This window comes from Delphinapterus leucas, chromosome 20, assembly GCF_059928025.1.
Source record: "Delphinapterus leucas isolate spDelLeu-1000000601 "Yukka" chromosome 20, BTC_Dleu_Yukka2, whole genome shotgun sequence".
Taxonomy (NCBI): domain Eukaryota; kingdom Metazoa; phylum Chordata; class Mammalia; order Artiodactyla; family Monodontidae; genus Delphinapterus; species Delphinapterus leucas.
Genome location: NC_143148.1, coordinates 7,596,615 through 7,608,770, shown reverse-complemented (window position 1 = coordinate 7,608,770; position 12,156 = coordinate 7,596,615). Strand labels below are relative to the sequence as shown.

General features: G+C 52.0%; 1 protein-coding gene across 2 annotated transcripts in view; it reads right to left on the bottom strand.

Moving 5' to 3' along the window:
• The window catches only part of TEAD2 (TEA domain transcription factor 2), a 45,320-nt gene extending 33,745 nt beyond the window's left edge, over window positions 1-11,575 (bottom strand). Inside the window, exons 1-10 of one of the 2 annotated variants that reach the window (XM_089902590.1) lie at window positions 10,500-11,575; window positions 10,041-10,105; window positions 9,511-9,573; window positions 8,398-8,409; window positions 8,072-8,179; window positions 7,918-7,976; window positions 5,710-5,774; window positions 4,510-4,658; window positions 1,978-2,151; window positions 202-324 (exon numbers count right to left, since the gene is read on the bottom strand). In XM_089902590.1, the coding sequence (XP_089758716.1) occupies window positions 202-324; window positions 1,978-2,151; window positions 4,510-4,658; window positions 5,710-5,774; window positions 7,918-7,976; window positions 8,072-8,179; window positions 8,398-8,409; window positions 9,511-9,573; window positions 10,041-10,105; window positions 10,500-10,764 (1,083 nt within the window). In that variant the 5' untranslated portion in view covers window positions 10,765-11,575. Of the gene's footprint in view, window positions 1-162; window positions 325-1,977; window positions 2,152-4,509; window positions 4,659-5,709; window positions 5,775-7,917; window positions 7,977-8,071; window positions 8,180-8,397; window positions 8,410-9,510; window positions 9,574-10,040; window positions 10,106-10,499 lie in introns of both variants that reach the window. The other variant, XM_089902589.1, reaches the window with a different exon arrangement.
• Window positions 11,576-12,156: the final 581 nt, after the last annotated feature.

Here is a 12,156-nt window from a genome sequence, read left to right as displayed (position 1 = left end):
GCTCTAAGCCCGTGCATTAAAAGAGGTTAGGACACCCCCCACCCACCATGCAGACCCCCAAAGGCCTGAGCTGTCGTGGCTCCCAGTCCATTTAGTCTGCACCCCCAAAGTGGCAGGTGGCTGGGCACTCACCCGCCCAGAGCTCCACCCCTCCAGCCTCACCTCCACCTTCTCCACCACCTGCTTGCCAAAGGAGCAGACCTTGGAGGAACAGGTGAGGGTCATGTGCTCCAGGCTCTCGTACTGGCTGCTCACTCCATAGAAGCCACCACTGCTACCGCCGGCCCCCACCTCCTCGCCACTCGGGCCCCAATTCAGGTCCGCCTGGGGATGGGGAGGCACAGGTAAGTTGGAGGGGGTGTCCCTTATAAACAGTGGGGACTCTTCTAAAGTGGGAACTGTGCTTCATGGCCTGGTGTCACCCATTGCCCTGCAGTTGCCCATCTCTCTTCCTCAACATTTAAAGTCCCCACCTCTCCATGGGCCAGTTTCTGGAGAAGACCCACCGTTCCTTCCATCAGTGTTAAACACGTCTGGGTCCCCCATGGTCCTGACCCTCTCTCCTCAGTAACTTCCCCACCAAGGAGGCCCTGGAATTCAACTTTTTCTCCTGAAACCCCCAACTCAGGTGTTCAGCCCCTTCCAAGGGCCTGGTTACTAAGGAGGCAGCTATTCCCTAGCAACCAGAGGCTCTCCCTCAGGGCCCTTCCTGACCCTGGTTGCTAAGACAAGTGGCTATTCCCTAGCAACGGGGCATGGTGACGTCTGGGGAAGCCTGACACCTCTCTAGAAAACTCTCCCAGGCCCTTTCAGCCAATTCTCAGGTGTCAGATCCCTTCATGACCCCAGTGGCCAATTGGAAGACAGTCCATTAGGCCAAGTGGAGCCTAATGAGGCCTAAGACCCCATCACACCTTTGGTCTGAGCCCCTTGGTCACCTTCCCAGGAGGCATATCTCTTCCTTTTCCTAACTGTAGTTGCTAACTTGGTCAGGTCATTCTCCAGGGTGGTTTAGTGCTCTCCTCAGAGGCCTGACTCCATCCATCACCCTGGCAACAGGGCCTTGTGAAACTAAAGAAAACAGAAGGCCTTCCCGGCCACTCCCCTGCAGCCCTTCACATACTGGGCTTCTGAAGGTTGCTCTCCAGACCTGGGACCTTGTGAGGCGTGTCTTAAGCCCTAACAATGCCTAAAACTTCAGCAGCACATCCTCAGAGCCATCTCAGGCCTCCACATCACATACCAGAATGCTTTATAACCATGGAAGCTACGGGCTTTCCTTCTCGGAGACTACGTATATCCCTCCACAGCCCTGGTTACCACAAGAGTTAGCACCACCTAAACATTCAAATATTGATTGAACCCCTATATATAGCATCAGTCATTGTACTGGACACCACACCAAATAAGCCTAAGAAACCCTCTTATTCACAATTACATACCTGGCTCAGGGCTTATATACATTAAGTGCTCAATAAATGATTGCTAAATAAATACAGGACTTTACAAAGCCACTCCCCAGCTCCTTCAGTCCCTTCCTCAAGGCCAGACATTCTTAGCAACAGGGTCTGGTGAAACCCAGTAAAGCCTCGTCCCCTCTTTAGAGACCAAACACTCCAGGATTCATTTGCTAAGGGGAAGGAGCCATTCCTTAGCAACAAGGTTTGGTGTGGTCAGGTGGGACATAGGGAAGTCTGAAATGTCACAAGCAAATCCCCAGGGCCGTATAAGTTGCGTGACTGGGTGTGGCAAAGTCTAGTGGGACCTGGGGAGGCTGGAGGTCTCCACACCTGCACTGGTCCCATCCAAAACTCCTTGGTGTTCCTTGCTGCTGAGGGGGCTGACACTCTGAGCCATGAGGACTGGTAAGGCCCAGGCTGACCTGGTTAAGTCCCGAGACTCTCCGTTAGAGCCAGTGGCCTTAGCTAGGAGGCCATGTGACTTGTGAGCACTTTTGTTTTTGGTGGTGGAACTCACCCAGAACTTGACCAGGAAGAAGGCGTGGGGGGGCCCACGATCATACAGCTCCCGCAGACCACCCTTTTTCTCAGGGAATTTGTCATAGATCTGCCGGACGTCCACACTCTCGAGGGGGGGCGCTCCGGGGCTGGGGCAGTGCTGGCTGATATGTACAAACAGGTGCCTCTGGTACTGAGGAGGGACAGCCACGGGTGAGGAGTGGGAGATGGGCTGGACCCCCAGCCCTCGCTGCCCAAGCCCATCCCACACCCCGTCACCATCGCCACAGCTCCTGCTCGCTGTTCCACTGGGCCCAGCTCTCAGGCAGTCCCCACTCCCTGCTGCCCCTTTACTCCCACAGTATCTCAGTCCCCAAGCCCTGTCCTTACTTTCCAATTCCCTGCCCTGTCCCCTGCTCTCCATCCCCACAGCCCTGTCCTCTCCCACCCTCACCCCAGCCTTCTCCCTGGCCTCCCAGCCTCCAATCTCCTCTTCAGTTCTTCACTCACATGGCTAAAGAGCTAACCCTGGCCCTCCCCTGCTCATAATCCTCCCATGGCTCTCCAGTACCCCTAGGACAAAGCCCACACCACCTCAACCTGACCCTGTATTGAATAGGTATTCATGGATGGATGGATGGATGGGTGGAAATCCACAGAGCCCACATCAGGACTTCCTATCTGTTCTTATTCTTATCACTTCTGTCCATACCTTGAAAATATTCCCCTTCTTCTCTTCCAATGCAAATCCTCCTTCTGTCTTTCCAAGCCCAAGTCCGTCCAAACCTGCCTCTTCCTGAAAGCCTCCCTTGATCGCAATCAGATGGCATCTCTATACCCTACCTTTTCCGTGGTTCCCCACTACCCTCTAAACAAAGTCTGGGTCCCTCACTCAGCTTGGCAATGTCAGTTCCTCCAGAACCAGCACCTACCCACCTATCTGCAGCCTCACCAACTCCCACCATATTCAATTATTTGTTTCCCTGAAAACTTCATGCTGTTTCTCTGTGTCTGAAACATCCAGTTCCGCACATGGCAAATTCATCTCAGGGAAGTCTTCACTCACTCCCCAGGTACAATTACTCCTCTGTACACCCACAGAAATGTGAGCTTCCCCTATCCCAGCACATACTTGCTATTCAACAGACATCTGTCGAGAGACCTACTGTGTGCAGGCACTATTCTGGGTCCCAGGGCTACCTTACCTCATGGAGCTACCGGCAGAGACAGAAATTTTAAAAAATCATTCCATGGATATAATATAACCTTCAGAGAGTGACATATGCTATGAAAAAATAAAGCATAGTAATGCTGGCAAGACTGTCATTTTCCATAAAGTGACTTGGGAAAGCCAATCTGAGAAGACAAGCAATGGCCTGAATGAATGGAGGGAGAGAATGGGGATATCTGGGGAAAGGACATCCAGATGCAACGGCCCTGAACCAAGTGTGGGCCTGGCATGTTTGAGAAAGGGCATGGAGGTCAGTGTGGCAGAGCAGAGTAAACAAGGGTGAGAGGGCAGGAGGTAAGATCAGAACAGGAATGAGGGTCAGATCAACCAGAGCTTTGTAGGCAACTGAAAGGACTTTAGCTTTTGTTCCAAGTGAGATGGGAGGGTTTTAACCTCATCTGACTTGGGTTTTACCAGGACCACGATATACAGAAACTGGCGTTTAGGTCACTATGGCAGAGACTCTGTGTCCACAAATCCCAGTTCCTTTTCACACAGCTAAACTACTTTCCCAGGCTCCTTTGCAGTTAGGTGTGATCACATGACTAAGTTCTGGCCAATGGGATGTAAGCAGACCTAATAGTGGCCACTTCCAAGCCAGATTCATAAAACCTGCATAAGTCTTGACTCTCTGCCTTCCACCATCTGCCAGCCAGATGCAGAGCATCCAGCAGCATCTTCTGAAGCCCTAGAAAATGGCAGAGCCGCAAAATGGAAGAAGCCTGGATTCCCCAAATCACTGTGTGGAAGGCTCCTACCAACCAGCCACACTGAAATGTTAATGAGTGAGAAACTTCTATGTTGTTCAGTCCCTGAGGGTTGGGAGTTATTTCTTCTAACAGTCAGTCCACTCTGACTAATATGGCATCTGTCTCCATCCTAGGCCAGGAAAGCTGGCACCTAGAAACAGATTTTCTTCTCCAGGCTCCCAGTATCCACCCCAAAGCCTGGCACACAGTAGGCACTCAAAAATGTTTACTGAATGAATGAACAATGTCCTGGATGATGTCCTCTGGCCTTTCCAATCCATGACCCCATGACCTTCCACTTCCTTTATTCTAGTAGGTTCTCAAAGTGTGGTCCCTGCACCAGCAGCATCGACATCACCTGCGAGCTTGTTAGAAATGCAAATTCTCAGATCCTACACCAGAACAACTGAATCAGAAATTCCAAGGGTGGGCCTAGCAATCTGTGTTTTAACAAGCCCTCCATGTTATTCTGACACATGCTAAAATTTGAGAACCCCTGCTTTATGCTTTCCCTTCCTATAACCCCCTTCATTCCAAAACTCCCCAGTGACTATCCCAAAATTTCACTCACAGAGTCAGCTGCATCCGGAGGTTCCACAAAGGCTGAGAACTCTACCAGCTGCAACCGAGCAGTGCCCAGAGCCCGAGCCTGCCAGGCTGGGGGTGATGGGGCAGGTGGGGGCAAAGCAGGAGGTGAGAGGGCTTGGGGGGGCTCGTACCCTAGAGAGAGAAGAACAAACAATAATAATTGCTAACATTTATTGAATATATCAAGCACTGTTCTCTCTTGCCTGCCTCCACTTAGAAGCTGAAAAAGCTAAATACTCACTTTCCCAGCCTCCCTTGCAGCTAGAGGTGGCCATGTGACACAGTCCTGGCCAATGAGACGTTAGGGGAAATCTGCTGGGGGGCTTCTGGGAAGGAGTTTCTTCCTGAATGAAAAAGACAGAACTTTGGGAGGAGAAAGCTTTTGGCTCTGGCCAAGTCCTGCTTGGAATGTGTTGCCTGGAGTCACAACAGCCATCTTGGGATAATAAAACAGAGGCCAAGAGACCTATAGAGATGCCAGTTCTGGTATTGCTGAGCTGCTGAACCAGCACAGGAGCAGCCCACCTCCAGATTTTTTGTTATGTGAAATCATTAAAGCCTTTACTATTTAAGGCACTGTTAATTTGGATATTCTGTAACTTGCAGCCAAAAACATTCCCAATTGATGAATCTGTGGAACCTGAGAGCTCTCTTTCACCAATGTGAGTACTTAGGACCACATCAGCATGGACTTCTGGAAGCCATCTTTGCTACCAGGTGAGCAGAGCCTGCCTGGGAATGAAGCCACCACAGAGGAAAGCAGACCCAAGCAAGTCCTGATGCTACCATTTGAGCCCCTGGATCCAGCCATGCCTGAAGCCATAACTCCTGAAATAACAGTTACCTGAACGAATAAATTCCCCCCCCCTTTTTTTTTTGGTCATCTAGCTTGATTTGGGTTTCTGTCATGTGCAGCTAAAGAATCTTGATTAATATATCAATATCCCTGATGTCCTTTAGGTCAGCAAGTGACAGACCATAAACCCAGTAGATCTGGCTACAGAGGCCAGGCTCTTAACCACTATAAATTCTGTGACTCATCTTTCCATACCCCCACAGGCCCTGCCTGAGAGCTGGATCTCAGTAAGAATGTATCCCCTGATCAATGGAAGGTTGAAGGAAAGGCAGTCAGGGCTGAGAAGAGAGAGGGGAAAACAAGAGAGGGTGCGGAACAGGCTCTTACCTGGGAGGTCAGTAGATGGAGGAGTCAGTGACAAGGAGAACGGTGTCTGCGAGAATGGCTTCACACTGAGGGAGAAAGGAAACTGGGGGTCAGTAAGAAGGAAAGATGCTAATCGTACCATCTAACATTTACTGAGGGGCCATGACAAGCCAGACCCTGTGCAAGTACATTATGGGCACCATTTCATTGAAGCCTCAACTATACTTCAATAAAATAAATGTTTAAAAAATAAAATAAAATAAAGCAGGGCTGTCCAATAGAATTTTCTGCGATGATGGAAATGTTCTGTATCTGTGCCATCCAATACAGTAGCCACTGGCCACATGTGGCTACTGAGCACATGACCTGTGACTACTGAGTATGAATGTGGCTAGGATATTTGAGGAACTGAATTCTTTTTTTTGGCCACGCTGAGTGGCTTGCGGGATCTTCCTAACCAGGGGTTGAACCTGGTCCACAGCAGTGAAAGTGCCGAGTCCTAACCACTCTACCGCCAGGGAATTCCCAAGGAAGTGAATTCTTATTTAATTTTAATTAACTTAAATTTCAATAACCACATGTGGCTAGTGACTGCAGTATTCGACAACAAGGCTCTAGAAGCCAATAACCTATGGGTAGCCCAGGAGATAGTGGTGAGGAGACTGAGATGTCAGAGGGCAGGCAGAGGCCAAGTGTCAAAAGATCAAGATCAGAAAGACACAAACTCCACGGACATTTAGACCTGAACCTGCAGAAACCATAACCTAGTACTTGCCATCCCAGTTCTGAAATCTAAACCCCAATACCCTACCCTCTTACCCATTAGGGCCACTGCTCAAATGCCACCTCCTCAGAGAGGCCTCTCATGACCCCTGTCTAAAAAGACGATATATACCCTGCTTTATTTCCCACATTTATTCTTTTCTTATTAATGCTTATTTATTTATCTATATGTTTATTGTCTGCCTCCTCCCCTCTCCAAGTATATAAGCTCCACAAAAGCAGGAATTCTAATTTGTTCAATGCTGGGTCCCCAATACAAAAAGAGAACCAGGCACTTAGTAGGTGCTCAATAAACATCTGACTGACCAGCCAATGGCTTAATACTTCTCTCGGTTTCTGGAACTCCCCAAACTTTCATACCTCAGGGCCTTGGCACATGCTGTTTTCTCTACCTAAAATATTCCCAACCCCGTTATATACCTTGCTAAGTCCTACTTGGCCTTCAGTGTTACCTCCTCAGAAAAACCCCCAGAACTCTCTCCGTCACCCAAGAACTTGTTTTGATTCTCCACACTACGGCACACACTTCAATTTTGTGTTTATTTAGGTGATGATTTAATTAACATTCGTTGCCCCCATTTGACTATCAGCCCCATAAAAGGTGGGACCCTGATGCCCAGTGCGATGCTTGCTGAACCACCCCTCCTTCCAGCCCAACCCTCTCCCCTGCAAACCTGTAGTTCCTTCAGCCCCCAGGGACTTGTTCTGACCCTTTCCTGTGTCCCCATCCAGCAGCACCTCCCCAGCAAACTTTTTTCTCTCCCAGCCTGGATCCACTGCCACCTCCATGGGCTGAAAACTCCATTTCCCATGAGCCTCTGGGGCCCTTTCTATCTTCTAGGCTTAAAACATATCCTGTCACCCTCAAGGCTCTCTCAGAGCTGAAAAGGGGCCCATTTTCTTCCTTCCGACTCTGAGAGAAGATAAAGAGCCCTGCTCTACCCTCAGGCCCAAGAACCAACTTTATGGGATGAGAACAAGCCTTTCCCATGAGCCTCTGGGGCCCAGACAATCTCACTGGGAGGTCATTATCCCCATGGGCATCCTACAGGCCCCTCACATTCATCACATCAATCCCATGCTGAGCTTATTTCCTCCTCAAACCCACTCCTTCCCCAGGTTGCACATTTCTGGATGGTCCCACCAACCCCAGTCACCAGCCAGACCCCAAGCACTCTCCTTGCCTCGTCCCTCCTTCTCAGTCCATCAGGCCCCAGCCCCATCCCTCCTTCTCCTCTCTTCCCCATCCCCTCCTCACTATCCCAGCTCAGACCTAGTCTTCTTCTCCGGATCACTGCCCCAGCCTCCTCCCTGGGATTCAAATTCAGATAGCCTGACTCCAGAATCTATGCTCACAAAAGAGTTGGGAGCTGGAAGATGGGGTGAGAAAGGGCTGGAGGTGGGGGGAGGGGGAGCAGGTGCTGAGCCAGACTAGGAAGTACTTACTCTGGAACATTCCAGGGGGGCCCAGAACCCCCCGACCAAAACTGGAAAAGCTCTGGGGTCTGAAGAGACAAAGAAGGGGGCTCAATCAATTTCCTGTTGAAACTGCAACCCCACGGCTCCAGCCCTGAACCCCACAATCCCCAACCCAGGCCACCTGAGGACCGGCGGGACCAAGTTTGGCCTGCAGGGAAGGTGCTGAGATGAGCTGGGCTGAGGACATGGTGGCCATTGTCTGGAAAGCCTTGTCCTTGGAAACCTGGTCCTGGAGGAAATGTTAGAGGTCCATGTTAGTGGGAAGTCCCAGTTGACACAGGAAGGGTGGGACAATGACATGGCAGGGCAAGCCCGCAGAGATGCAGAGCCAAGGCAAAGGGTTGGGTGAGGGTCCAAATCCCTCTCACTACAGCCCCCGGCCCCTCCTGGCCTCCTCAGGAATGTCTGGGAAAGGGAGAGGGTGGGAGGATGCGTAAGGGGACTTACCACATTCAGGGCCTGCCCATGGGGGTGGGTGAGGGTGCCAAAGGAAGAAAGAAAACACGACTTAGGAAATGAGGCCTGGACTGCCCCACTCTACCTTCCTGCTCTCCCAACCCCTATAGTCCAGCCACCCTGAGCTGAGCGATGGAAGGAAGGGGGAGCAAGGGATGAATATAGAACAGAAAGTAGAGAAAGCCAGGCCTAGAGGAGGAAAGGGGTTCCCAGGCCCAGAATAAAAGACAGCAATGAGGGTTTCTAGGTTCAGAAAGAGCCGGAAGTGGAGGTTTCCGAATACACAGGCAACAGGAAATGAGACTTTTAAACCCAGAGAGAAGAGACGGTGAAGGTTTCCCAGCCCAGAAAGGAGGGGGACAGTGAGATCCACAAAAGACCAAAGACTGGGAGTGAAGGTTTTCAGACTTAAAGAAAAAGGATGGGGAGGCTTCTGGGAACAAAAAGAACAGGAAGTAGTGATCCCCAAGTCCTAAGGAAGAGGCAGAAAAGACCCCATACTCAGAGGAGTAGAAAATGAAGGTCTCAGGCCAAGACGGAACAGGAAATCCAGAGGATGCAAAAAAGAAAAGGGATATGAACATCTCCAAAAGGAAATGAAGATTTCTGGGCACAGAAAATGCAGGCAGGCAACATGGAAAGATGAACCAGAAGGAGACAAAGAGGAGATCCTCACAGCATAAGAGGGAGAAGGCAGTGAGGGGAGGGGAGGAGAGGAGAGGAAGGATGAAGACAGCAGTAGTCAAAGGACAGGCCCAACGACCCATCCTTCTTGCCTGTCCTAAGCTAAATTTCGGTCCCCCTCTCTCTATGACACTCTTGCTACCCAGGGTCTCTATTCACCCCCTTGCTGGGCCACTAACCCCCACCTTGGGTCTCTGCTCTCCTCATCTGTCTACCTCTGTGTGACTCTGTCCCCATCTCCGGGTCTCTGTCCCCCACCCTGGGTCTCTCCCTCTTTCTCTGGACCTCTGTTGCCCTCTCTCTCTGGGTCTCTGTCCCCCTCTCTCTGGGTCCCTATCCTCCTCTCTCTGGGTCCCTATCCCCCCTCTCAATGTCTCTGCCTCCCTCTCAGGGTGTCTGCCATGGTCCTTTGACCTCTACCTTGAGCTTGGACTGGATTTCCCTCGATTTCCTTCGGGCCAAAACCTGGATATGACTAGAGACCTGAAGGGAGTGACAAAGAAGCAGATTCAGGCCACAGCCACTCACCCCTTGCGTCCCGTACCCCTTCCCTCCCTCCAGGTGTCCCACGGAGCTGCTGAAACACGAAAGATGACAAATACATAGAAAGTGCCAGCTATCTTGGAGCGTAAGAACACAGATGTGTCCATAAAGGCTATTCTTTTCTCACTAACACTACTGATCACCCCAAGACCCAGCAAATCCGGGTCTTATTTCTCTTCCCCATCCTTTTCTCTTTGGCTCTCCTGGCCTGTCTTACCCTCTAGTTCTCATGCAACTGCTAAGAGGACTTCACCAAAATTGGCACAGTTAGAGTGTACTAACAAAGGGGCCAAAAGGAAAGGCAAAAACACATGAACAAGCCTCTCCTCTAATGTGAATCTGCCGGTAGGCTGACCCTGACAAGACAAGCCCACTCCAAACAGAAGCCCACAAGGCAGTCCTGAGACCTGTTTGCGAGTTCGAGTCTTCCCTGTTCTCAGCTTGATGTAGCGGGCAATCAGTTCATTCCGACCTGAAAAGTCAAAGATGGAACAGAGTTAGAGCTTCAGCAGAACTTCCCAACAGAGAGGACACCAGGGGAGGAGAGAGAAGCAACATTTCCCAGAGGTCCACAGCAAGCCGGGGGCTATAAGGGAGAGGAATTATGACTGCAGGCTTTGGAGCCAGGCTGCCTGGATTCAAATCCCAGTTCCTCCACATACTGGTTCTTTGTGGCCTCAGGCAAATCATTTAGCCTTGCTGGGCCTTGGTTTCCTCATTTGTGCAAATGGTGATGCTAACTCCTACCTGAGTCATTCTGAGGATACAATGTGCTTTTATGTGAACTGTGCTTAGAGCTCCATCAGTGTTGCTTAATATTTTTATTAACCAGTGGGGGCTAAGGCAAAAGAGCGGGCTGGACTCACCATACATCTTGCCTTCATCGGACAGGATGATTTTCCGCCGGCCACAGGGTGGGTAGATGGCCAGGGCCTCCTGGAAGCTCTGCTCGATGTCTGGACTCCAGACACCCTCTGCGTCTGGGCCCCCGTCTCCCCCCGCCCCCTCACTGCCGCCAGTGCCCTCCTCGCTTCCTTCCTCACTTCCTGTCCAGCCGCTGCCATCGTCCAGGGGGGCCCCAGCCCGGGGTTCCCCCATCTGGGCCTGGAGGAACACAGAGTTCAGCAACATTCCCTTGACCCACCCAGAGGGACCTCAGAGCAGGGTGGGATAGAAGTCCAGACTGCTGGGTCTGAGAGAGGAGGCTGGGGGCACCCAGACCCTTGGATCTGAGGGAGAAGAGGTTTGGGGATCTGGACCCCTGGGTCTGAGAAAGGAGGGGGCTGGAGGCCAAACTCCTGGATCTGAGGGAAGCAGGAGACTGGGGGCCTGGACTCCTGGGTCCTGGAGGAGAAAGGGGCTGGATTTCTGGGGAAGCTTAGGGTGAGAGCGTTCTCCTGTGTTCTCAGGGGAGCCTGGATTGTGATGAAGTCTTGAAGACCCCAGAGTAATGACTAGGGTCCAGGAGGGCTGAAAATTTGGGTGTGGATTACTGGTTTAAAGAAGACAGGAGTCAGAGCCTAGTTGCAGGGAAGGGGGACGTGGGTGAGATCCTCTCAGTCCCACCCCGAGAACAGGTGCCAGAATGTGAGCAGCAGCTGTTAGAAAAGAAGGAGGGGCACAGGCCCTAGTAAGGCTGAGGGAGATCCAGAGAGAGGGGGACAGAGACTTAGAGAGAGAGGACGGAGTCCCAGAGACAGGGAACAGAGACCCAGTGTCGGGGGACAGAGACCCAGAGGGCAGGGGACAGAGACTCAGGGCACAAACTCAAGCCAAGACCAGGAAAGACCTACAGAACCACAGACTGGGGGACAGGGTCGCCCTGCCATCAGGAGAGTCAGAACAAAGGGCCCAGGCGTCCCCTCCCCCAGTTTCCCACAACCCCCATCAGGGGAGGGGCTGGCCAGCGAGAGCGCCTCCTCTCTGGCCCCCGGCCCCGCCCCTTCCCTCCCATTCCTCCCCCCCCTCCCCCCCGCCCCGCGGCATGGGCTCGGATCCAACTCAAGTTCCCAGTGACTTTCCGGAGGCCGGGAACAGGGGAAAACTTTTTCCAATACAGTCAGATCCCGCCTCCCTGGCGGCTCCACGTCTTCCACAGCTTTCCCAGGACCCCAGAGCCCAGGCCCCCAACCCCATCCTTCCTCGGACCCCGGAGCTCCGGCCCAGACAGACAAAGACCCCTGGCCGAGCCCAGTGGCGCTGAGGCATTCAGGACCCCCGTAGGCCAAAATCCCAGCCCAGCTCTCCCCCATGTGGCCAGACAAAGGGACAGAGGAGCTGAGTCAGAAAGGTCCCCACTAATTTCCTGCCCCAGGCCCCAAACCTCCAAAGAGACAAGACCGAAGATCCAGAAAGCACCGTAGCCCCCCCTTCTGCCACCCAGGAGGCCTCCTTTCTCCATGAGGAGGACCAGGCGCCCACAAATGACACACACAAACCAATTCGATCAGAAACAAGCATGGGGCCCTTTCTCACTTGAAACCGATACCTCCACAGACATTCCCCCCACAGTCCCCCATCCTC